This window comes from Aspergillus pseudodeflectus (genome assembly GCF_044049435.1).
Source record: "Aspergillus pseudodeflectus strain CBS 756.74 chromosome Unknown BJX68scaffold_16, whole genome shotgun sequence".
In the NCBI taxonomy this organism is placed as follows: domain Eukaryota; kingdom Fungi; phylum Ascomycota; class Eurotiomycetes; order Eurotiales; family Aspergillaceae; genus Aspergillus; species Aspergillus pseudodeflectus.
The window spans coordinates 293714-318817 of record NW_027263792.1 but is presented as its reverse complement, the minus strand read 5'-3'; the positions used below and the strand labels follow the sequence as shown (position 1 = coordinate 318817).

The 25104-nt window shown below is 51.8% G+C and overlaps 7 protein-coding genes across 7 annotated transcripts; 2 read left to right on the top strand and 5 right to left on the bottom strand.

The window, feature by feature from the left end:
• Positions 1–2773: 2773 nt before the first annotated feature.
• BJX68DRAFT_235103 (Tannase/feruloyl esterase) lies at positions 2774–4792 on the bottom strand. Its single transcript, XM_071039838.1, has one exon. It carries the CDS (start codon positions 4684–4686, stop codon positions 3067–3069), a length of 1620 nt encoding a protein of 539 aa, XP_070900232.1. The 5' UTR covers positions 4687–4792; the 3' UTR covers positions 2774–3066.
• A 501-nt stretch (positions 4793–5293) lies between these two features.
• On the top strand, positions 5294–7705 carry BJX68DRAFT_235101 (Alpha/Beta hydrolase protein). The gene is made up of 6 exons (XM_071039837.1): positions 5294–5632; positions 5684–5882; positions 5939–6026; positions 6078–6186; positions 6244–6724; positions 6773–7705. The coding sequence occupies exons 1-6, from the start codon at positions 5498–5500 to the stop codon at positions 7435–7437; spliced, it is 1677 nt and encodes a 558-aa protein (XP_070900231.1). The 5' UTR covers positions 5294–5497; the 3' UTR covers positions 7438–7705.
• A 2193-nt stretch (positions 7706–9898) lies between these two features.
• BJX68DRAFT_235098 (uncharacterized protein) lies at positions 9899–11086 on the bottom strand. The gene is made up of 3 exons (XM_071039835.1): positions 10816–11086; positions 10074–10775; positions 9899–10018 (listed from the first exon to the last, which is right to left on the bottom strand). Exons 1-2 carry the CDS (start codon positions 10869–10871, stop codon positions 10595–10597), a joined length of 237 nt encoding a protein of 78 aa, XP_070900230.1. The 5' UTR covers positions 10872–11086; the 3' UTR covers positions 9899–10018; positions 10074–10594.
• Positions 11087–12273: 1187 nt separating this feature from the next.
• On the top strand, positions 12274–12723 carry BJX68DRAFT_265747 (uncharacterized protein; the record flags this gene model as incomplete). Its single annotated transcript, XM_071045315.1, has 1 exon — positions 12274–12723. One exon carries the CDS (start codon positions 12274–12276, stop codon positions 12721–12723), a length of 450 nt encoding a protein of 149 aa, XP_070900229.1.
• A 525-nt stretch (positions 12724–13248) lies between these two features.
• Positions 13249–13623, bottom strand: BJX68DRAFT_265746 (uncharacterized protein; the record flags this gene model as incomplete). Its single annotated transcript, XM_071045314.1, has 1 exon — positions 13249–13623. One exon carries the CDS (start codon positions 13621–13623, stop codon positions 13249–13251), a length of 375 nt encoding a protein of 124 aa, XP_070900228.1.
• A 1701-nt stretch (positions 13624–15324) lies between these two features.
• On the bottom strand, positions 15325–17002 carry BJX68DRAFT_235095 (uncharacterized protein). Its single transcript, XM_071039834.1, has 2 exons — positions 16055–17002; positions 15325–15996 (listed from the first exon to the last, which is right to left on the bottom strand). Exons 1-2 carry the CDS (start codon positions 16918–16920, stop codon positions 15396–15398), a joined length of 1467 nt encoding a protein of 488 aa, XP_070900227.1. The 5' UTR covers positions 16921–17002; the 3' UTR covers positions 15325–15395.
• Positions 17003–18089: 1087 nt separating this feature from the next.
• On the bottom strand, positions 18090–19947 carry BJX68DRAFT_235094 (uncharacterized protein). The gene is made up of 2 exons (XM_071039833.1): positions 18899–19947; positions 18090–18809 (listed from the first exon to the last, which is right to left on the bottom strand). The coding sequence occupies exons 1-2, from the start codon at positions 19929–19931 to the stop codon at positions 18280–18282; spliced, it is 1563 nt and encodes a 520-aa protein (XP_070900226.1). The 5' UTR covers positions 19932–19947; the 3' UTR covers positions 18090–18279.
• Positions 19948–25104: the final 5157 nt, after the last annotated feature.

Below are 25104 nucleotides of genomic sequence, written 5' to 3'. Positions count from 1 at the left end.
TGACCCAGAATGGCCTTACTACTACGGTTTACTCGAGCCGGTTTTTTTCCGAGCCGATCCGACCGGATATGCCCCGTTTCCAGCTCTTCCAGTGGAAGACAGCTCTGAGGCTTGTGCTCTGGATTATGTGAAACAGTCGCATACTCCGGAGGTATGCACAGCCAGCCAATGTTGTAGGCGTTGGCCTCACCACCTTTCGAAAACCCTCTGCCTGCGTGGAGGATCCAGAGCTTGCTCTCGAGGCAGGGACCCGGCGTCCGGGCCGGCTGGCCCCGAGGTTGAGCGTTCGTCCAATCTTCCAGAACCCTGATTATCGCTCTTGTTCTTCCAACACGAATCCCTTCAGACTATCAATGAGATCCAGATTCAGGTGTCGTTCCAAGCTGATCAAGTGCCCTCCTTGCCGGTAAGCGTACACATTGCCTCTCCAGCGCAATCCCCTCCCCCACGGCCTCGCTCCAGATGGCAACCACCTCCTCGACATGAATGTGCAGTGAGCGCGAAAGTTCTGGTAGCTCCCACAGCGGGTTCCTCGGATGGACCGCTGGTTTGCACCAGGCCTGCTCTTCGAAGCAGGGGATTCAGGGTTGTTGCAGCTGTGCAGATGATACTAAGTCCAAACTCAACGTCCGTCTATGTATTCAGCCATCCTGACACATCCATTTCTTCAAACAAAAGCCCAGTATAAATAATACGGGCCACGGTCGCGATACTCGCGCTGCCTCCGGCGTTAGTAGATCTCGCAGTTGGACAGTGGAGACGACGCCTACATTGATCCTATGCCGATTGTGACGATTACCGATACCTTCAGTGCCTGACGCATCTGGAGTCCCCGAAGCAACACACTGGGAACTATTAGCCCCAACACAAGGTCGGCAACCAAAAGCACCACACTGTGAGTGAGGATGGATATGGCCCATGAAAATGGTGTGTTGCAGGAGCCATCGATCTCTATACCTACTGCTGCTATCCACAACCTTCTGATGGGTCGGTAGTGGAATAAGGTGGAGGCAAACTTGTAGACTGTAATGACGAAAGTCACTACCGCCACCACTATAACAGCAATTCTCAACCACTTCCGTCACGCAATGTGATACAAGGTCACGAGAAGGATAGCTTGACCATGCATGTGCCCGCATCATAGAGGAGAGTCATAATCCAAATCCAGTTCCCGAGCTAAGAGGAGGCAAAAGAAGGTCTTTTAGAACCGTGCCTGACAATGAACGGGGTGGTACCTGCTGGGAACTAACGATGATTTTCCGTGCCCCTCCCTCTCTAGACGCGGATCCTAATAAAAGAGCACAACGGCACGAGTGATAAATATGCACTACCAGCATCATTAGTTTGAGACCGTTCCACGGGGCATTGAGAGAGGGGTGGTACCCAGGCAATTATGCTGAGCAGATCGTCCGCAGCGAGTACCTTCATCCACCATCGGGTGTAAATACGTAGACTCATAAAAAGTGTAACAAGAACCAGAAACACGCCTTGTACGGGCTGGGAGGGGTCCATTGCGATTGACCGGCCTACTGTTGGTATGTTTATGTAGCAGGAATCGTGGCGGAGGGACGGGGCATCTGGGGTAATTGTGGGCGAAATGGACCCAGAAATACCTCTTCAGACATGACACCCTCATCTTTGCCAGAGGTGATTTCTCTTACAAACGGGGGAAGGGGTGTTTCGTCCACGAAGTCAAGAAAGGGAGGCCCTGAGCAGAAATTCAGACGTAACGCATGAATCGCTCCAGGGAAGAAGAAGGTTAAACTTCGGAGACCCTTAAATGACGCTTTAATACGGCAGCACGTTGCACCCAGGACGGGTGATACGCGCAGAATAGCTGTGAGAAATACCGCGAGGCGGGAAAGTCAGTGCGTGGCGGAAACCAGAAGTCAAGGGGATGCTACAAGAATGTAGAGCAATCTCCGGTTTGCAGATATAGAGTTTTGGATACTAAACAGGACAAGGGCATGTTAATATGCAAAGCTTTTATCTTAGACAACGGGTCCCCATAAGCCAGGCTCTGCATATGATCAGGTCTGGCCCGGTCGAGTCAAGAATGATAGGAGACGCAGTGGAGCGTACTCAGTTGTGGCGTCCAGGACATGAGTCGTCGTGGATGGAGTGCGGGGACAGGTATGGATGATGGCGCAACAGGAAAAACCTGTTATTAGGCCATCTTGGATGCAAAAACGGTCGGAGCGTCTATGTCCATACCGATGGCTCATCATGGACATCCAAACAACCCAGACCAGGGACCGCTTTCCGGACCCCTCACTAAAGGCGTAGTAACCCCCAGTTTCAACATCACCTCGTACGCCACGACTATCCGCTGACGCGAGAGCATGTTAAGCCCATCGGTCGCAAACGCCGGCCCGACTGCTGGAACCTGGCCCTGTGTCTCCACAGCAGCTACGCAGGTTGACAAGCCCCTGCGTATTCCCGACTATGGCTATTGACTCGGTCTTCGCTCAGCCCATAAACAGCTCTGCGATCAGCTGACTGCGAACCCGGCTAATACGATCGCGCAAGCTGGAAGAGTTGGGAAGGTACCTAGCAATGACGTGGATACGAGATAGGACATTGACAGACCCGTTCGGCAGGTAGACTGCGAAGTTCAGTGCTATATAACGAGGTAATGACTTTGGCAGCGGCATCAGCAGGGTGATGACTTTGGATGTGTAGTTTACATTCGGGCATTTTATCATTAGCATGGTAACCTTAATCATACTACTTCTTGTTTCTTGTGGAGACTACTTGCAAAATCGCTACAAAGTTTAGTCTTACTAGGACTTTATTGCTTGGTGGATATCCATCTTCTTTGCATGACCTCCCAGACCTATTTCTTGTATATATTGACACATTGGCGCATTATAAGCTCAACTTTTTGATACTCGTGGATCACAGACACCGTTGATAAGACCATGGGGCAGCCCATAGCGAAGGGATTGTTGCCCATCTGGCGGAGAAGCAAGGCGTGGATGGGGTCTAGTCCCCTACAAGGTCAGCTTCACGAGTTGGATAACATGGTTGGTCTTTAGATACTTCCTACTCATTCATCAAAAGTAGTTACAGTGTAGCGGGAGGGCCATAAGAGTTGGCACAGCTATAACTCTTCGCTCGTTTCGGGTCACCCACGCCATTATATCGAGACACCAGAGGCCATGGACAGATTTCGCGCGTCACATTGTGCCCTTGCTCGTCCATGAAAGCTCCCAGGATTGTCTCTGGCTTTTTACCTTGCTCAACCCAAGCAACAAGGGCGTCGAAGGCATTGTATGGTGTGGGCCCGTAACCTCCACCGCAGTGGCTGACACCTGGCGGGAAGAAGAGTCGATAGAAGTCATTGACTAGGCTGCTACCACCCATTATCCCTTCCACTTGGGTTCGATACCGAATGGTATTGTTTATCATGATACGGTTATCCGCTGTACCATGCCACGACAGAAGTTTGCCTCCTTTATCTCGGAAGGCAGAGAGGTCAGGGTTATCAGTGCCAATAATACCACCCCATTCCGAATGAGCAATGGCGAAGAGCTCTGTGAGTTGTTCCAACGTAACAATGGTGGAGAAATCGAAATTGGGATCCTTTTTGAGAAAGTACTGCACCCAATTATCTGCCATGGTTTCCGGGACGTTGCCTGTTGCACCATCACGAGTGATAGTTGGAGCGATGCCTTGATAGTCAATTCCATAGTCATAGCCATCCCAAAGCTGAAGACCCGTGGGGGACCGGGGTCCTTGACGGATCCTGGCAATGATATCAGCATCCTTGGAACTAACAATCATCTGCTTGCCGTTACACTCGACTTCAAGGCCAATAAGGGAGTGAGGTTCGAATAGACAGCTTCTGGGATCGGCAATGATTCCGTCGATGACACCGTCGAGGCCGTCGCAAGCCTTGATGCTTGCTTTCTGGAATGCGGCATACACACACGGATCAGGGTATGTCTTCTCAGAGTTCATAAGGAAATGGGCCCAATTGAGTGATAGCATAAATGTTGGCCAGTAGAGAGCTGGCGCGTTGGCCATGATACCATCGAAGTCGTCAGGATATTTCTGGGCCATCATATACCCTTGTCGCCCACCTGTTGAACATCCATTCCAGTAGGAGTATTTTACGGGAGACCCATAGTACTCGCCGGCAACCGCTTTGCTGACAACAGCCATTTCATGCAGCGCACGGGAGGCAAAGTCCGTGAAAAGACCGACATCAATCACTCCAGGGCTGGAGAACGTCTTTGGGCCAAGAACGCCGTCAGGGGCGAGAGCACCACCGTCAGTCGAGGCAGCGACGTAACCCTTCCTGACAGGGTCACCCAGAGTCCAAGTCGCAGGATATCCGGCCATCCAACCTCCGCCCCCTGCAGCCTGGAAGCGATGATTCCAATGCTTAAGTGGAAGCCAGACCTCTATCGTGACCTTATCTCCGACTTCAGGGTGCGTAAGCGAGACATTGACCTGGCAAATGTCCAGCCCATAAATCGTCTCAATAGAAGTTCCAACAAGTGAGATTGAGGAAGCATTAAGCTTTTCCTCGGCGGAGATTGAGATCACTTCTGCTCCGGAAACTTCAGGTGCTGAGATGGATTCACAAGGGATAATCCCATCTCTCTCATGGAGGGACAGAGAGTGTGTTTCAGACACGCTCCCGAGTAGTAAAACAAAAAATGCACTGAAGGCAAGCATTTGGTGAAACAAGAAGCATATATCAAACAGAATGCTATGATGAAGATAGAGGTAGGTGCAGTGATAGGGATGTTCGCTGCGATATTGCTCTTTATATACAAGGCCTGCCCTGAATGATTGTAAACTGATCACAACCAGGAGATTGCAGACGGATTGTCATGGGTAGTGTTGAACCTCGGTTACCGGGGGTAATCATGTACTCGCGTTGTGAAAGTCGGGACATTTGGCTATCACACGATGTCATTGTCACTTGCTCACTCTGTCGCTGACCAAGAACTCAGGGTTGTAAACGAAGAACTTATTGAGTAGCCGGGAATGGCCCTCATTGGCTAGCTATCCGAGCCGGGATCACAAGAGCCAAGCCCTTTGCGGCTATTCTAACAGACGCATCCGAGGAGCTACTCGTCTAATTTGATTTTCCTGCGGTGCGCGGATAGATTAGAGCGAGGAGTACCAACTACCGTCATACTATTGGACCGTCTTCTGACCCGGACCGAACCTGTTATTCCCCGGATACATTCTCCAGTAAGTCTCGGAACCGGCATTGCCCGGCCCGGAGGATTCATCAACGGCTGCCGTTGGCAGTCATCAGATATTGAAAGGTGGCCTCAACTCATAGGAGCCTTTGCCAGTGTGAGAAGCCGGCTAACGGGCCGACGTCGTTTGCGACAATCCTCTGTTAAATGCCTCTAGATCAACGCAAAACTATATCAATGCAATCTCACCCGATTGAACCTGAGCCTTAGCAATCCCCAGTCGGACGAAGCCAAAGAATCAAACAGACAGTTACTATTGCAATTAGAAGTTTGAGATGCGTCCGTTAGCTCTCTTGACACTATTAGCGAATGTGGGGGCCATGCTCTCACATACCACCCAACATGGTCAACCAATCCTGAAGCTTCCGTACGGATCTTGGCAGGCTACAAAGTACGATGAAAAGGCTGATGTAAGCTTTACAGTAATAGCAAAGGAACAATGCACCGTCTAACCCCTATAGGTCTACACTTTCCGTAACATACGTTACGCAGCTCCACCAACCGGCTCACGGCGCTTTGCAAAACCGGAGCCTCCTCTAACTATGAGCCGCCTGCAAGACGGCAGCTGGGGGCCGTCGTGCATTCCGGTGGCACCACCCACGCCCACTGGCACGGCACCATCCAATTCACCAACGGCTACATCTAGTACCCATTCAGAGGGAATGAGATCCTGTCTTCCACTCTTTTCACATCGACTCTGCTAATAAATTACACAGACTGCTTATTTTTGGATCTTTATGTACCCGGCAACTCTTTTCGAGAGTCGAAGAGACACCCTGTTGTTGTCTACATTCATGGAGGCTCGTGAGCTTACGCCCACCTTCCCTTAATGTACATCTTTCTAATCACAGCAAGATACACTGGCGGTTCGAAACAAGACTCGTTGGCTACTGGAATTTTTGACGGGACGGGCATTGTATACCAAGCCGACCAAAACGCTATTGTTGTCACAATCAACTACCGAGTAGGTACAATCACTGCAAATTTTGAATCAGTCCATTGACACTGTTACGATCAACAGCTCGGCGCTTTTGGATGGCTGGGTGGATCCACCGCGGAGGCGGAAGGTATCACAAATTTGGGCCTTCGTGACCAAAGAGCCGCCTTAAAGTGGGTTCAGGAATATATTCATCTGGTCCGCGGAGATCCAAATGATGTCAGCTTGTGGGGAGAATCGGCAGGAGCAGGTTCTATTTTGCATCACCTGGTTCAAAAAGGAGGCCGCCGTGATCCTCTATTCCACCGTGCAGTGATACAGAGCCCTGGATTTGTATACTCGTTTGATCGGAAAGGGCGGATCGATAACACTGTCAAATTACTGGCTGATCAAGTAGGGTGTGCTGACGCAAGCTTTGATTGCCTCCGCAATGTCTCAGTGGGGGCACTAGAAACGGCCCAATATGCCCTCGGCCAGGATCCTTATGCTGCACAGGTTTCTGGGTTCGGCCCGGTACCGGACGGAGATCTTATTCCAGATGTTCCCGCTGTTGGATTCGCATCAGGTACGCACATTCATGAAAGTCGGCAACATGTTAGCTGACGAAAACTAGGACGATATTGGAAGCATTTGGACTCGTTAATTGTCTCACATACCTCTAACGAGGGTCTTCTGTTTGTAGATAGCTCTATCCGAACTGATGAAGACACAACTACATTCTTGAAGGGGCTGTTTAGGGAAGAAGAAGCTGCCGCCCTTATTGAAGGCCGGTACCCACCCATCAACTCACCCAACGCCAACTATACCGACCAGAAAGCACGCCTTATAGCCATTGTTGGCGACTCGACCTTCTTGTGTAACTGCCGATGGGTTAGCGACGCATTCCAAGACAGAGCCTACAATGTTCAATGGTCGGTCGGCACAGGCGTACATGGTAGCGACATCCCTGCAACGTGGTTCAACCCGACTCTTTTCATAGAGATTCTGGGTCAGAATATTTCGGTCGCAGATTTGCTAGGGCACCGAGGTCTATACCAGGGATATCAATCATATCTTGTCAGCCACACGCGCAAGGGTAACCCGAACGTTTACAGAAATGCGACAGCGGTCCCGCCGACCATTGGCTGGCCGCTAGCCGGAAACCGTACTTTGGACATGTTGACTGCCCTTAATGTCACAGACGACGGCTTCCAACTGATTAAGGATCAGCAGACTTCAAGACATGTTTGCGATTTTTGGAGGGACCTTTATATCGGATTAGCGAAGAGGTGGATGTAATCGGAGCCGACGGCTAGTTCCGTTCTGGGAAAATAGGAAATTTTAATATAGGTACTAGAAATATGTCGCCGACTTGAGAAATAACGTCGGAGATAGTAAGGCTTCGAGCAATGCCCAATGTAGGTACAAATTTGCCGGAAGTTGAACAGATCGTGACTGTCAAAGATGCTCTCAGCAATCATAGAAATAAGCTCAGGGCTAAGGCTGAGAAGGGTCGCCATTTGATACTGTGGTGGTTGAGCTTTACGTGGTATTTATCACAGAGACGTGTGCCCGTTTCAAGCCCACTTGGACAGGCCATATCCGTGCCTTCCTGGCCACCCACCGAGGCACGGATTCTGCGCAAGGGAAAAATGGATCACGTAAGCCTTATGAAGTGCTGTACAGGCTTTCATAGTTAAGTTATATGCACATAACGTAATTCCCGGCCATTCCGGCCACCCCGGTCGATCCGGCCACCTCAAAGTACTTAGCGAACTTGAAGCTATTCGCAACCAACGAAACCTTTATTATATTGAATAAATTAAATTTCTGACGATTAGGACATCTAACTCTAGTATTGCCGATAATACCACATTCAGAACACTTTGGTGGAGCGCGCTTTCGTGCAGTTGAAGCTTCTGCAGTAGATGTATCCGCCCCCCGCCCCCCCCCCACGGGGCTCATTCAATTGCTCATTTCTCAACGCAATTAAGCCCCTTGCCTCCTGTACTTGAAGGCTGTTTGTAGGAGACATTTGCCGCTTAGATCGACCCTTTTTCTGTTGTTGAACTTCTATTTCTATGCGGAGATCGCTTAATTCCTTCACGGTAAATGCTGTGTTGTATATAGCAACTTCGCAGCCCTTTATAAGCTCATCTAGCGCTTGCTGTGAGAGTCGTGTAGAGCCTCGAGGACCCCTATTAATCATTTTCTTGACTGACGAGACTTTATGCAGTTGCCGCACTGTGTAAGGTGTACCAAGCATGGAGGAGCTTGTTGAGTTGCCTCCACGGCTTGGGTGGGGTGTCGGAGTCTTTAGTGTGATATTAAACCTTTTAAGAACCTCTTGAGGGTTAAAAGGTTCGATCCCAGCTGCACGGAAGCCGCTTTGAATGTTCTGAACTGTAAATACTTCCTTGCGGGCCACAGGATAGGCCTTTAAGAAGTCATGCTTGTCGATATGGCTAAATCCCAATCGCATCTTTGCCTCAACAAGGCCTCCGTACAGGCGCTTTAATGGACCAAAGCAACCAACTTCTAGTGGTTGCAAGAGATGAGATAAATGAGAAGGCATGCAGATAGGAATAATATTATTATCCTCCCAGAGCTTGTCGAATTGAGGTGTAAGGTGGCTCCCATGCCCGTCAAGGACTAATAATCGATATCGACCAATTGATCGCGCAGTTTTTGCAGGAATAAAGCAATTCTCAAGCCACCGGAGGCTTATCTCATTAGTAGTCCAGCCATTTGCACTTAATTCACTCCTCCAATCGCCTAGTAGGTCATGTTCCTCGAACCATCCCTGTATATGAACTTTTCCTTTGAAGATAATGCAGGGCGGATCACTGAATCCCCTTGAACTAATGCATTCAATTGTAGTAATCCAATCTCGTTGGCCTGGCTGTATAAGTTGAGGCTCTCCAATTATCTCAGCCCTGGTAACAACTCTTGTAGTTGCAATTAGTCCCATAGCAAAGCCGGTCTCATCAAAATTGTAGATATCCTAATCTAGAATACCGTGCTTGTCTCGAACCTCTTTTAACTGGTTAAACCACTGCTGTATTGCCCTAGGATCCTCGCAGAGGGCTCTCTGGTAGTTATATCGTCTTGCAAAGCGGCTTTTCATTGCTTTATGCCGGTTGAGAAACGCTGTGGGCCAGTTCTTTCCGACGGTCCGCGGGGGGGTTGCCGTATCTTGTTGAAGCAAAATATTTGCCATTTGCCGTACATGAGAGACTCTGGGAGCAACTCCGCGTTGATCTCTTGATAATATCCATTTAACTAATAACTCCTCTTGAGTTTGAGAGAGTTTGAATGACTTGTTGCGAAGTTCTGGTTGAGAAACTTGTCCCTTCATGCGATCCTGGAGTGTAGAGCGTGGCACATTAGAAACCTCCACTGCTCGACGAACACTGGGGATTTCGCGTTTTTTCAAAGCTTGTATTGCAAGCTGGATTCTTACCTCTTGCTCTACCAAGTTTTGACGAGATTGACGCGGTTTTGGTGGCATTGTGGTTGTTTGAATATTTACATTAATTTGACGCGTGGGATTTTGGATGGGTGGCCGGATCGACTGGGGTGGCCGGAATGGTCGGGAATTACGTTAGTTATGTTACTCTGTAGGGCTCCAGTACGGGTAGTTCTGAACCCTGGTTTGGCGAGCAATGGGTTCTATATGGTCTTCACCATTGATCCAAAAGTAAATAGAGCCTAGGAACAGAGAAAAATGCACAAATGACCTTATTTAGGAATACTCGGCGTATTTTCGGGGACTGTTTATAAAAACAGGCAAAAATTGAAGATAAGCTTGAGAAGTAGAGTGTGAATCCTGTTACAGTGTATATGTTATACCCGTACCGGTTCGTACATCGAGGATCGCCTGGCCAAGGATTAGCTATCAATAGATTTCTTGGATGAAAGGCGGAACCTGATACTTGTTGATTAATTACCGGCCCAGAAACAAACGTTCGTCAAAATTTATGTAGTACATGTGGTGCGATATTTTTTGTAGTCTCTGAGCCTGCTCATCATTTGGCCCCTAAGCAATAGTGATCAGGATAAGACTCAGATTGTACGGGGTCTGTTAGGAGGAATCCTGCGAACCCAATATGCGCCATCATGCCAAGCATGGTAGTGTCGCCCATGCTCGAACCTATAGTTGAGCATGGACAGCGACTAGCTTTCGGTCATATCTTCGGGGCTTGGCGCGTGATAGTTGGCGTTTCTGGACCGAACTAAGGGTGATGCCAGTACGTACAGTAAACTACATAAGCCAAATCGGGCTCAAGAGAGCAACCAGACTGAAAGGATCACCCCCAACTGGACTTTGAGGTCCATGCTATCCTTCCACTCCAGGAAAAATCTTGATAATGCTGGGAAGGTATCCACGAATTGAGGCGATATTACAAACGCCTAGGAGTTGTCAATGCTCTCAATACAATCCAGGTGGGGGCGGTCATCGGAAAACCAATCTCTCAGCGGCCTTGATGTCTCTGACTGCTCCGCCGCCATGAAGCAGATGGACATAACAGAGCGGCGTGGGACAGGTCCCAAGAGCTGCCACCAACAATTGGACTATTTCTTTTTGTCTGATGTTCTTCAAAAATAAACACCGCTTGAACAAGTAAGTCTTTCCACTGCCGTGGCCGCCGTGCCTCCCGGACATGAACATTTCACAGTCGATCAACAAGCATCCGGAGCGATTGTTCAATGATGTCACGTTTGTGCTTCATGCCGTATAGACTATGGCAGAACAAAATAGCGTCAAATATTTCATTATCGTTCCTGCCGCTGGTGTCTTTAGCGCTGAGTGGCGAAAATGCCGTTCGAGAAGACCAGGCTGCTCTAGTCCCGTAGAGCAGCCCGCAGGAGTTGTCTTGCTGAACTCGTTGGGTGAGGGGGCGCGTGACCGCCGTTGGCGCTCATTCTCCGTGTTCTTATCTCTTCGGTGTGGCGAATGCGGCGGTGAGTCGGTTAGCGCAGACTGGTGGTTGCCCTTGGACATTGTCGATCGAGATAGGCCGCTTTCTTCTAGAGCAGCTTGAAGCCGTAGAGATAGCCATCGCGAACGACAGAAGCACCTCGACCGCTTCATACCGACAGGCAGACTTCTCAAGGGTGTTGTAGTGATACTGTAGCGGCACAGAGGGAACGGGGCCGCGTCGATAAAAACCAGAGTCCAAAACTACCATCCACCTGCGCATAGTTATATAAATTAGGCTGGATTGATGCCCTCAGCAAAGGATCGTCGGCGTCGCCTAGCGGCGAGCCACTTTAGTGAAGGCGGGGTTTTCCTCTGTCATTATTTTCCCCTCTGGGGCTGCTCGAGGCCAAGGACTGTTCCGTAGAATATTGTTTAGGTCTTGGGCTTATTTCTGACCTTTTTAAAACTCACATACTCGCTCTTAGCTCCAGTTAGTCAGTGCTAGCTGGTCCTGTTTGAGGCTCAAACATGGATGAGGTAATGGTGGTGATTTACACTCTGCTACGAACAATTGGACTCTCAACCTAAAACATCTAGAGACGTTCGCCAAGTATTCCAGAGCCAACTCAGAAGCTCATCAAACGCAGCCAGGTGCCTCAAACTGACACGGTAGGCAGAGCCCCATTCGTTTCTGGCAAACTCAAACAGCAGACCTGACTCATCTTCGGAATTAAATTCCATGAACAACAAACAGGTCTTGATGAAAGAGCCAATCATCAAGGTTCCTTTTAGACATGAGGACAAAGAGCTGGGGTACCCTGGAACAAAGGCATACAAAGCTCTGTCCATTGCCATTGACGCGAAATAACAAGGCTCCGTTGGTGACAAAAGCCACCTCTTTGTCCATTTCTGCAGCTTTGATAGTATCCCATTGAGGAATACAAAGCTATATCTCGAGACAATAAGACAGGATTCCTGCGTCTCTTGTCGCAGCTTTCATGTGAAAAGTATATAAGCCACGGTGATGTCCCCGGTTAGAATAGATCTCCACAGCAGCGTATCGAGACCCGACTTGGCCACCACAGACGGACAGTATATATACGCCACATATATTCTATCTTTCTACAAGTCTACCGACCAGCCGAGTCATCGCAACCGCTCTCGCATTCACACCCGCAAACCCACACAGCAACCAATCCCCAAAATCCAAAATGGCATCCGAAACCCTCAAAGTCTTCGCGCGCGTCCAGAACACCCTAAACGAGCTGCGCCTCGCCTTCGACGCCTGCCCACACTCCCTCCTCGACCAGTACAACCGCAACCACCTCGCGAACCATGCTTTCCGCTGGGACCGCGTCAAGCGCGACGCCATCATCGTCGCGGGGTACTTTGACGGAGACATGAGTGAGGGGTCGCTGCGGTTTCTGCACAAGTTCATGGAGGATGTGGAGTCGTATGCGCGGCAGTGTATTGAACGGACGGCGCGATTCACCGGCGCCGGCGGAGAAGGGAGAGTTACGAACGAGGACGTGCTCTTCCTGGGCGACTGCGGGCATGCGATTCAGGCGACGCTGAAGAGTCTCGAGACGCTGGTGAGTGTGTATCGCGATCGGGATGAGATGAAGAGTCGGATTGGGTACAAGTTGAGCATCAGGCCGTAGCTTGTTCTTTCAAGTTGATCGGCCCTTCTCTTTGTCTTGTTTGGGCACTGGGATTCATCTTGATATATTGGCCTTCGCAGCTTAGTTTGATTAGAAAATTGAGAATTACTGCGATGCGGGGCTTAATGTGATTGCTGCTTTTTTCTCAGATTGTTCTTGAGTTCTTGTTGTTTAGCATCGAAAATTGCATGTGCGATAGCCTTTTTCGCAAGGCGTTTGTTCTAGTTTCGACTGGCTCTCGGCCGTGGAATACATATCAGTATCAGAATTAATGGAATTCAACGTAACTACTAGACCGAAGAAGGAGACTGCTTTTCTTCCTCGAGGCAACCGCGCGTAGAACATACTGTATACTACAGCGTTTAAACAGTACCCATGCAATGCTGATATGATTGTCTCTGTGGTGACCCTGTTTAGAGCCGAGCCGATGCAGAATACAGTACATGAGGCCGGGGTCGCTGTATATCCCACACAAGGATGTAACTATATAGCATATAGCATGATATTATGTACATGATTACTTACCTAGTTCGTATTCGGAATGAAGCTTCCATCGGTGCGCTTTAGATGGATGCTAAAAATCAGGGGCATGAAGGAGAGATTGCGGTCCATTTCCAAGATGCGGGCGCTGCGGTCCTTGGAATGGACTAGACGAGTTGGCGGTGGCGACGGGCGATCATCGGGACGAACCTGGACAGTCGATTCAAGCAGCATGCGCAGGAACCCGATGAGGGACTGGCTATAGGCCAAAACCAGATCCCGTGTGTCGTTGCAAGTAGAGAATTCCACCTGCGCCATCCGCCAAACTGCTTGGCCAAGGGTCTTTGCATATCGTGGTACGCCGGACGAGAGGATCACGTTCCAGTCCGGGATTAATAGGAAGCGCGTTGAGCGACGCATTGACGCTCTGTAACATGCGCAAGCTCTGCTTGCAGCGATCAAGCGTTGGCTCGATGGCGCTGATACACTGGAGTACATCTAGCGCACCACCAAGCCGGGGATGCCGGCTCCGTGATTGGAGTTGGATGATATCCCCCAGGATAGCCATGAGCGGCAGAGATTACTTAAAGAGCAATGTGCCTGGCACGACCATCGGCGGTCCGGCACGCTGGGGCGGCATGCTGGGGCGGGATATTCTCTGCGGGTATACTGTCGAAGTCGCGCCAGATCCATCCGGTAGTGGACAGAAGACGTGCCCAGGCTGCGTCGTGGGTTTGGATGGGTTTGTTCCAGGTCAATGCGAGATGTCGGTCTAGGGCATAGGCTGGCCAGTAGATCCGTCGGCACTCTTCTTGCTTCTCGCGCACTCCCAAGTAAAAGAAAGTTCTTGACCACCTATTGATATATATTTTGCGGTAGCAGGTTCCAAGGAATACTGGTCTGACGAGTGGACAAGAGTCTATGGCAATACGAGGCACCCACAGTACCTCTTCTGGCGGTTCAGCAACCCCTGTTGCCAGAAATGGCGCACAGATACCCTGCGATTAGACAGAGACTGATAGCGTTGATGAAGCCCCGGATAATACAAAGTGCACGCCCGCTCAGGAACCTAGGTGACGGCGCGTGTCTGGGAGTTTGGCATCAAGGGCTATGTCCCCTGCATTTCCATGTCCAGCACAGACTCCATTGGCTATAGTATACGATAAGCATTACTGCCGACAAAGGGTCTTCGACTACGAGTAAGTGGGACCATTCGAATCATCACAATAAATACAGAGTATATCAAGCTCCCCTTGCTCAGACACGCAGCCTCGATGCCTGGAACCCAACGAATCGCCAGCCACCTACCTCGATGTCGTCGGTGAGACGAGACGTCAGACAATCCGTGATCGCCCATTGAACTGCCTCTTTGGACGAGCTCGTCCATTCTGGAATGTCTGAGCTCGCACAATCTAGCGTCACGACACGTACTCCATACTCCGTACGGCGTATGTGCTGCCGACGGATCTGTCTCGGGTGGATCCGAGAGGGCCTGCTCCACAGGGTGACGCGGCAGGGCTTGTGCACATGCCAGGGTCCTGCTGACTGCTGACAGGCCGTCGGGGATCAGGTTAGATTCCGACATGGGAGCGAACTGGGCTTCTTTTATCGGACTATAGCGGAGGAGGCTACGCATGGCCTTGCTGGTAGACTACTTGATGCAGCATCATCCTTCCCACTGGTGCTCCGAGAACGTTGGGGGACGAATCTCGAGCTGCCCCAAGGGGTCAAATCGTTCGCCACATTTTGACTTTTCCAGACATTGCTGCTGAAAATAGCCTTCCCTACAGCGACCCAGGTCCGCAGTAGCCAGAATAGATAATCTCATAATCCGGTCTCGGTCCCACCAAGAGCCGACATTGCATTTTCGGCCGACCACCTGTGCTCTCTCCGGCGAGGTTGGCAAGTTGATATCTGATACTAGCCTGCCCAGCCGTTTTCAAGGCCAGCAGGTTGCGACATTGCCCAGCTGGAAAGTATAGCTACAAAGTAGGGAGCGCCAGCCAGCAGTTACGTGGTATGATCCAACGTCTGGAATCGGCCGGGACTGGATCCCTGATATACATATAAAAGCTCAAAAGTCTAAATAGTCTGTAGTTGCTGGGTTACGATTAAGGTCGGAGAGAGGCTTTGTAAAGCTCTTAATATAGGCTAATCGGGGTCAACTGCTGAAAGGAAACCCGTAATGACCATCACCATGAGGCTTTGCAATGGCCATGGGAGTGATGATTATGGTGCCCATGCGTGTGTCCCAGGGTTGGTTTGACGGCGAGTCCGGTGGTGCTGGTTCCCGCATTACCAGCAGTCACGGCAGTCGTAGACCCCAGCGAGGAGCTCACGGTTGCGGATGATGAAATTGCTGTTGACGCAGTGGTGGTAGACTGTAATGCTGTTGCTGTCGAACTTGGGGGAGAGGCAGAACTGCTGGAAGCAATTTCCTGGGACACCGTGGTCGCCGGTGCGGCGCCTTGTCGTAGAGCTTCAAGGTCGTCGTCTTCCAACCGGTAGAGCAGTGTCCCCCACCCAACGCCATCATAGTGACCCGAGCCCTCACCATACCCGATCCCTTTCTCGAATAGACCTCCAAAGTACTCCAATGTGCTGTTGAGATACGCTGTCGTCCACGGCGCTTCGAGGCGCTTAATCTGAACATAGTGAGCGTACAGCAGTTCCCACGTTGGGCGGGTTGCGCCACGGCTTGCTGAGCTGATATCCGTGTAGCTGACTATTCCGTTGGTGTAGGGTTCAAAGGGGACGTCGTGGCCAAGGTTGTATCGGGCGAAATACTCGGCCCTGTACCCAGAAGGTGGGTGGTTAGTTTTCGTATCAGATCCAACGGGGGGCGACGTACCCGCGAAGAATCAAACTATCATTCAAACTAAACAGGTCCTCCCCCTGATTCCACGCCTGCTGTGCAATGGCCGCGAGAAGCTGTTGATCCAGCGCAGAGTGGCCCTGATCGCGACCGGACTCCTGGCCCTGGCCCAGCACTGCACCCGTGTCGGGGTCCTCGACGAGATTGCTGATAGCATTTCCTATCGCGCCATTCCCGTCGCCGTGCTTAAAGTAATCAATGGCAAAGTCCCAGGCTGTGGCATTCTCCGTCAGGACACTGATGGCCTGGATGGAAGCGATCTGTGCGAGTTCCCAATTGGCGAAGAAATGGAGAACGTTGTGCTGGGATGGCTCTTCATGGTTGAGAAATGCAAAGTTCAACGGGAGGATGACGTTGACGGCCATGTCAACAAACGCATTCCAGCCATCCTCATGGAATGGTGCGTAATCACGCAGAAGCTCGGCTGCATTGGCGAGCTCGTACCCCTGCAGGCCCGCCGAGAGGTACTTGTCATCCCCGCCCGAGAATGTACTCAGGGTCTGGCCCCAAGCTTTGAGGATTGCAGCAGCGGCCTCTGCATATGCTTCCTCCTGCGTCACTTTCCAGCGAAGAGCAAGGTTGAATGCGGCCGCGGCATCGTGCCAGAGGACCTCACCGTTCGTGGGACGATCAACGTCTGCGACGGCGTTGGGCGTGTAGGAGCTGCTGGAAAAGGACAAGGACTCAAAGTAGGCCCAGGCGCTTACCCAGGGCTCCTTTTCAGCGGCGAGTTTGGTTTGGATGCGCGAGATGTCCGAGTCTGTGACCAGCAGACCGGGGTGGGTCCAGGCAGAGGCATGTGCGGCGAATGCGACCGAGAGGTAGACAAAAGGAAGATGCATTGCCAGCAATGACTAATAGGAAGGCGCAAGACAAATGGACAAATGCAAAAACGACTGGTAAATGAGTGACTGATGGTTTGCTAGGGGAGCCTGGAGAGCAAGAAAAAGCAGGCCTGCTGAGTAGCTTAATACAAGCCCTAAGCGCCATCTCCTTTTGCCACCAACTGGAAATTACAGGGTCGGCGGGGGCGACCCCGCGTACAAGACTAAAGTGTATTAGATGAACCACTGCAACATGAACTTCGATAGAACACTCGGTTAATCTCGCCGATATATTCTACCGATTTCCACCCTTGATTTGGCTGGTGCGGACCATCACCGACAAGACAGAAGGGAAAGGAGCGGCCGAGGATCCAAGGAGTACTCTGGAGAAGGATCGGGTGGAGCACCTGCGACTCCAACGGTCAACTCCGATAACCTGCCATTGTTTCAAGCTAGAATCAGTAATTGAAACACCCCCACCAACGAGCGGAGCTACAAAAGTCCGACTGGTCGACGTTAATCATCAAGCGAGTCCTTCAGACTCGTATTCCTGCTGATCGTCTCCCATGGCGCCATTTATTGTCCGACGAAGCTCGACGGGGCACTCTCAATGTACTTGGATTCGCCAAGACTGCACGCTCTGAATTGCTTGTGCGAAAGCCAGGGTCAAGAAAGATCTCGGAGAGCGCTGCGGCTGTAGACCAAGAAGCACTCATCGACCGGGCCCGATGATCTGGGTCTCCTGAAAGATTGTCGGATTCTGAACCGGAGCAGGTCCGGCATTTAGCCCGCCACGAACCCAGCCTTGAGCTTAGCCCGAACCCACGTCTCAAGCGGATTGGATCCGGCCCTGATTTACCCGGCGTTGCGAGTCTTCACAGATGGCCAGGGCCTTCTGTTTATCTTTACAGTACCTTGTCGTCCGGGGAAAAGATGTCTCTTCGAACTCCCTCCATTCGCAAGATGGCTTCTTTCCGTTCCCCAGCCATGTGTGTCTATTGATTCAGGGGTTGGGTATCTATGTATGTCTAGCAAGGTACAGGCCGTGCGCTCTGGAGACAACTTATCATGTCTATCATGGGCATGTGCACTTGAGGATAATCTTTACTAGTTTCTGAGGCGGGTGGATTACACCACGAACATATATATGCCGGAAATATACACCTTGGTACCCCCAGCAAGTATTATGATCAACGAACCAGTATTCCTATCTGGAATTACATGGAGTATTCCATTGAGATGACTTTCTTATCGAGTAAATCAATCCAAACAACTCCACTAAAAAAATACGCAAGGAATCACCCCGCAAGTCCGTCCCCAGAATCGATCCCGTCCAACCACACGGCCGCATCCAACCAAAGCCAAAACAAAAGAACTCTACCGATAAACCCAGACCCGATCATCCAGCAAATCCAACGCGTTCTGCTGCCCGCGCTGCTCAAGCTTCAACCTTGCATGCACAGCATCCAGCTCCCTCTGCGCATTCGCTCTAGCCCCCTCATGCAGGATCCGCACCCTCTCCACCTCGGGCTGGTACGGCGCAAGCGGGAAGATGTCGCGCGGCAGTTCGCCATTCTCCCGGTAGATCGGGATGCCCCTCTCCCGGAGGACGCGCGACATCTCGCCCCACTCCGCGGAGGGATTGAGGAGCGCGCCGGTTATTGTGAGCGATGTGAAGCCGCGGAGGGAGAGGAGGGGCTTCTTGCCGCCGGAGACGGAGATGGAGGACATGAGGCCTTCGAGGTTTGTGGGCATCATCCGCGAGAGGCGGTTTAGGGCGGAGGAGGTGGAGGACGAGGTGGGCGTGCGTGGGCGCAGGGCGAAGTCGACTGAATATGCGGTGAAGTGGTCGGTTAGTTCGCGGTCGGCGATGTCCGTGCTATTGTTTTGGGCGAGGCTGGTTTTCCCTGTTGGAGTGTACGTTAGTCTAGTCCGGTTCAAGGGGCAAGGGGAAGGGGAAGGGGAAGGGAAGAAAATGGGGTGGAAAGGGGCGTACAGATATTGTGACTTGGCGGTGCGCCGCATGCGTCGATATACTCTGAAAACACCTCTGGGGTGAGGTATCCTGTCCTCTGCGTGTCGAAGCTATAGAAGATTTCTTCGACGGTGCGGAAGAAGATTGGGGTTGGTGTCATGTCCGGGTTGAAGAAGGGGGTCCAGCCAGAGCCGGTGGGCCGGTGCGGATCGGGCTGAGGTGGAGGAGGACCGTAGCTCGAGGGTGGCCCTTGCGGTGGTCCCTGAGGAGGGCCCTGAGAGGGTACCTGGTCCGACCCTTGGTAATAAGTCTGCGGCGGTGTCTGCAGAGGGTCATGCTGTGGTGGATTCTGCGGCGACGCTTGAGGGGGTCCCTGCGGTGGCATGGGAGTATAGCTCTGAGGCTGATACGGAGCCTGCGGTGGAACGTGGGATGGTATCTGAGATGACGGCGGCGGAGGATACTGAGGCGGGCCTGGAAGCGTACCCGGAGTATACGACGGATTCGGCGACAGTGGCGTCTGCGGCGGAGGGGTCGGCGTGTGCCCAGGAGTCGGCATAGGAATAGGCGTAGCCAAAGGACTCTGGCCAGACGTGGACGGGATGTACGCCTGCTCCCTTACTGGCTCCTCGGGCTCATTCACCGTCTCAACCATGACAGGCCTCGGCGGCTTCCTTGGCGGAACCTCGCTGTACGAAGCAGAAGTCGGTCTACGCCTCGGCACCGCAGTCGAAGGGCCATTCAGCGGCGGATTCGACGGCGGATTCGACGGCGGAGGCGGAACCGGATGGCGCACCTGAACGTGAATCGGAGCCTGCGGTCTTGACCGTGGCGGAGGCGGCGGCGGGACAGGGAGGAAGCCGCTATGCTTGAAGAGGAGCATTTCATGCGCGGGGTCCTCCTCGACATGCTGGGTGGGATACTCCTGCACGACGTAGCAGGCGGCGCAGAGGTGGACTTTCGGTGCGCAGGCGGGACATGACAGGCGGGGTTTTGTCGGTTGGATTATTTCGGCGCATGTAGTGCATTTGTAGACGGAGTACAGCGACGACATGGTGGGTTTGGTGGGGATGCAAGAGGTTGAACGTTGGGAAGAAAGATGCTTCAGCTGAGCTTATAACGGTTGGCAGTGTTGGCGCTTGGCAGGCGGGGGAACATGCAGGGCAATTGCAGCCGATGGCCCGGATTGGCTGCGAGAAAGCGGCTCAAGACACGGGATCACAGTTAGGGCTGGGCGGCAACAAGCAGGGCAGGAGACGAAAATCAGTTTGTACCTGGTGAATTGCAGATATCCAAGTCGCAAGTACAGTGAACAAGTGGGCCTTGTTCTCTATTCCATGGAAAATATTCAATTTGCTATACAAAGATCCCTGTGAATGCTCCCAACGCAGCCAGCCCTATTCCTTTGTCGCCTGCAATATAAATATCCCTCTATGCCCCCGGAGCTCTACTCTCTCTACATCTTCCTCTCCGCTCATCTTTTGGAGATTAAAAAGCAAAAAAAAAAAATCGACCAAGCCGACTTTCCTAAACGGGCAAGGTAGCCCTAACTCCCTGGCTGAAATCAAGAGTCGACTAACTTGCTGACACCATCTTTTCAGAGTCTGGTACCTAGCTTCACGGATGGCCAAATATACCATCCCCAATCTTCAAGCGCTGTGTCCGATCCGCTTCCCCTTGCACTGAGGGCTAATGCACGATGCGTTATCCAGCCTACGAGACAACAACAAGTGCAACCTACCCTGTTTTCTTGAGCTATACGAGATACCGTCACTACCCGACCTCGCACTTGCACAAAGGTAGACAAGCGGAAGGCCAGGAAGAGGTCATCGCCTTTGGCTTTCCGGAGAATAGGATGCACGGGCGGTGCAAAAGATCAAGGTCTACTTCTCCACGGGCGCAAATCAACAACCTCTACCAGTGGCAGAAGCACAGTGAGCGGAGTTCCGGATGACCGCGGTCGACCTGAACAACGGATCCTATCACCCCAAGCTCGCGATGGAGAGTATACAAAGGGCACGGAGCTGTGTGGGAGCGTCCATCCTCCATGTGGAAACACGCCCAAAGGGCACATAGGGATTCCATTTCTCTTGCTCGGCGAGAGGCTGTCTTGGCATTTGGCCTGTTGCCTCTTGTCACCTCAAGGCCTGGCTTTTCTTTCGTTCCCGCAGCTGTCCATCCCCAGGCTTCTCCGGGTTTAGCCATCAGACCCTTCGCCTCCTACTGGGTCTTGTGGTAGACGGATTTGGTGGCTCAAGGATCTCACCTTCAGCGCGTTCACCTCCAACGCGCCGCAATGTTAGCCAATAGTTGAGGCTACCGTGGACAGTTCCTCGAAGCCAAAAGACGCATATGCACCGAGTGACTGTTGCCGGTATCATACGGGCAGCAAACATATGGCATTTTCGCGGCAACCATGGAAGCGAAAATCTTCAGTGTTTGGACTAATACTCACGTGCTTGAGACAAGAAACGAAAGTAGCGCCATTGCGGGGGTTGCAATACAATATCCCTCCACACGGTCAGGTCGGGTGTCTGGCCTACTTATGCGAAACTCAACTGCCCCGATTCCTTGCTTCGGAGTGGCCTCCATTAGAGACTCTGGAACCAAGGCTTGCCCTGACCACACAAAAACGCACCTGGACGTGGTCGGTCTGACGGGCAATGGCACTTTCGCCAGATCAAGCAGGGACGTCGAGAGGACCAGTCAAGCCTCTGATATTGTCGCTAATACCCCTTCTTCCCAGGGGGTTTGACGGAATACCACATATTCCCGTCGATGAAGCGTACAAAACGGAAATGGATAGATACACGGGTGCAAACGTCGCCCAGCTGGACGAGACATCTCCGCCGAGCAACAATTCCTATGCTTCCGCATGTTGCCCCTGCTTTTTTGCGGTCAAGGTGTTGCACTGAGTAGAGAAGCGAAGACGGCCTCGGTATCCTGGACCAACTGCCCTGTGCCATCAGACGCCAGTTTTATCTGGCCTGCGCTGCTTATGATGGATACACGGCAAACATCGGCGCTCAGAAAACATCCAAGAATTGAACCGTTCATTGGCCAGCCGGCAACGGGCCTCTTCCCCTTCGTCGTTGATTTGGCCCCCGGAGTCGGGCCCCTTGTCGAGCGCATAGGTAGCCAGTTACCTGTGCGTGGCATTACGGTTGCGTGACTTGTATTACCTGCATTGGATGCCCGTATACCTCGTTGATAGCCCACCGCTGAGAAGAGGGTTTCTGTCCTGCTGGAAGGGCCTGGAGCTCATCCTCTCTCTAGGTCTGTCCTCCCAGGGTAGCAAAAGGGCACATCCTCCGCTGGGAAGTATATTGCGGACATGGGGCGCGGCGAGACAATCAGGTAGTCACAGGTCGAATGGATTACAATATATGGTACGGACAGCCTAGAGAGGCAGAGACATGGCAACGAGGATATCCGACAGAGATGCAAAGACGGATAAATGCAGGCCCCGTGCAGACAGAGCATAGCCCACTCGTGAGGCTTGTGTTCCGGGCGCAGTCGGAAGAAAGACCGGAGCCAACTTTGAATGTCACCCGGTTTCAACTATCACGAGGCTGTCCAGGATGGGCCACCCAGCTAAGATGATTTTTCACACATTATGTCTTTGTGCGGCGTATCTACTCGCACAACTCGTGGAGATATGGTTAGCGTATGAGTATAGCCATCCTTCGACGAGCGCGGTTATAGGTCAATGGTCCAAGAAGGCACTCATCACACGAGCCCCTCTGCATCCGAGACTGTCAAAGTACATAGGAAGTTTAAGGAGCACCGACGGTCCGCTTTGATGCCGGACAAGGTGAACTTAGTTATAATAGTGTTTCTATGTCAGGGCACAAGTGTCGGCTCCGCGATAAGTCATGTTTAATAACGAAAGGCGGCGATGCGTTACAGGCTTGTCACGTATATCCGTTTTCACTTGGAAGCCCGGTATAGACGAGACAGCTCGGAGCGATTGCGAAGAGACCTTTGCGCAATACCAGGTTCGTGATCAGCTGTCCTGCGATCTTATCACCGAAGAGCCAGTGGACATGTTTACACTACGCGCCAGTGTCACTACCACTGCTACGCCGACGGTTGCTCATGCTGCTGCCGCTGCCGCTGCTCCTCCTTCGACCCTCCAAGGAAGGAAAGGATCATGACCCTAAACGCAAATTGACTTGTGTGGAATGTGAGAGCAAGGAAATTCACACGCTAGAAGCCACTCTACAGACGTTATCGAAATCGTTACCGCTTACCTCCACGCCGTCATGCGCGAAAGGAAGGTTTATATGCGACGCCCACCAGGATTAGTGGTCAAGCAGAAGGGAAAGATACAAGTATAGCTTCTCCTGAAAGCCACCTAGGCCTCCGTCAAGCTGGCAACCTTTGGTGGGAAGCTATCTCGCAGAAACTTGTTGAACTAGGATTTCACCTTTACCCGACGAGCCGTGCATCTTTGTGCGTGGTTCTACGTACCTTGTGGTCTACGTCGACGACCTACACTTCGCTGATGACGACGACACTGGAATTGACAGAGTCATAACGGAGATCAACCCCTCTTTTAAAGTCAAAGAGTTTGGTCAACCTTCACGATTCCTGGGCTACAGAATACCCCGGGATAGTGACAAGGACACCGTGACGATCACTCAGCAAGCCTGTACGAAGGATCTCCTGAAAAGTACGCAATGTCTCATCCCAACGAATGAATATCCATCGGTAGTGTCAAAGCAAACGCCCTTCCTTTCGTGATATCTGTTGCAAGGGTTCCCGCCGCCCTTCGGCTTTTCTCTATAGTAGCATGGGCACAAAGCACATTTCCCACCAAGAGGACATGGTAACTGAAACCCCAGCTGTAGTATTCCGAGTACCTTGCCTCGCCGTCTCGTATAATGATAACATTTGAGCATCGCCGCCTGTATACCCCTGAGACTATCAAGGCCACCACTTTCAGAACTGCCCCTTGCACCGAGTCGCGGATCATTGCATTTGCAATCACACTGCCATCTCGCGTTGCATTGTTGCGGCTCTTAGCGGCCGGCAAGCTGTAGTTGGATAATGGCCAAGACCCTTTTCATGGGCGCAGAATACGCCTTCAGCGTGTTCACTTTCGAGTAGGAAGCTGAGGCTGGCCTGGTATACGCGCCTCGTGGCTGAGCCACAGGGCCGATGGCGGGGATACCGAGGACGAATACCGGGGATATGCGCACAATGACACGCCGTTCTGTGACGTTGAGAACGAGAACGTCACTACTAGGGAGAATGATAGAAGTCCCCAAGAGGCCTCCCGCCGTGGCTCGTCGAGTTGATGACTCTTCGGGTTTTTTTACCATCATTAGCCGATGCCTCCCTAGAGGCTGTTGAATGCCTGCGTTCTCTGCGGTGGATCCGACAATGTCTCCACCAAACTGGTATGATCGTGTTTCCTAACTACGTATTCCCACTCTCTATCGATCCATGGCTAATCGTCGTCAGCACTCAACAGAGCAGAAGATATCCCAGACGAACCCTTTTGTCAATGCAACATTAATTGCTTTACTCGATTGTATCGAGAGCTTGATCCGGTCCGTGTGCTTCTGCTGAACTATCCAGCACATGTCATTTATGCCGGTCTTCGATGGCCCCAATGTACCACATGCACAGATGAGGCTCTGTCTACCTGGCTAAGCCGGCACGTGCTATCGCCTGGCTTGGGTGCCGATACGATCCCGCGAAAATGGGTCTCGCTTTGGCACCAGTTTGCCATGCCCTGGGGACGGAGCGCGTAAACCCCCATAGATGCAACTGTCCACGGGTCCGGCGCTTCTTGATCGTTGGACAAGGTACGCTCATCGTAGCGACTAGATCCGTGAACAATCCGCCAGTGAGAGTGGCCCTCTGGTACACATTGGACATCAACCGCGTTCCAACCCCATGATACTATCATGCGGTTGCGGTTAAAAACACAGCAGGTCTCTGCTACCCCACGTCAGGATATCGGGACTTTTGTCCAGGATGAACAATTTCCGCGTACGCCGCGACATTTCTTGAAAAGTGTCAGCATGCATGTGCCACGGAGCTCTGTGCCACCGGGGCTCGCGTCTTCATCATCTCTCTTCCATCGGCTCGATGGTTTGCGTACGAATAGGGATTATGGGGCGTGTGTCCTGCTTGGAAAAAGCTTAGAGCGGTTTGGAAATGCAACCCTAGTAGTGGATAATGGTGCTAAGCGCGGTTTCGCCTGTGTGGAGCGG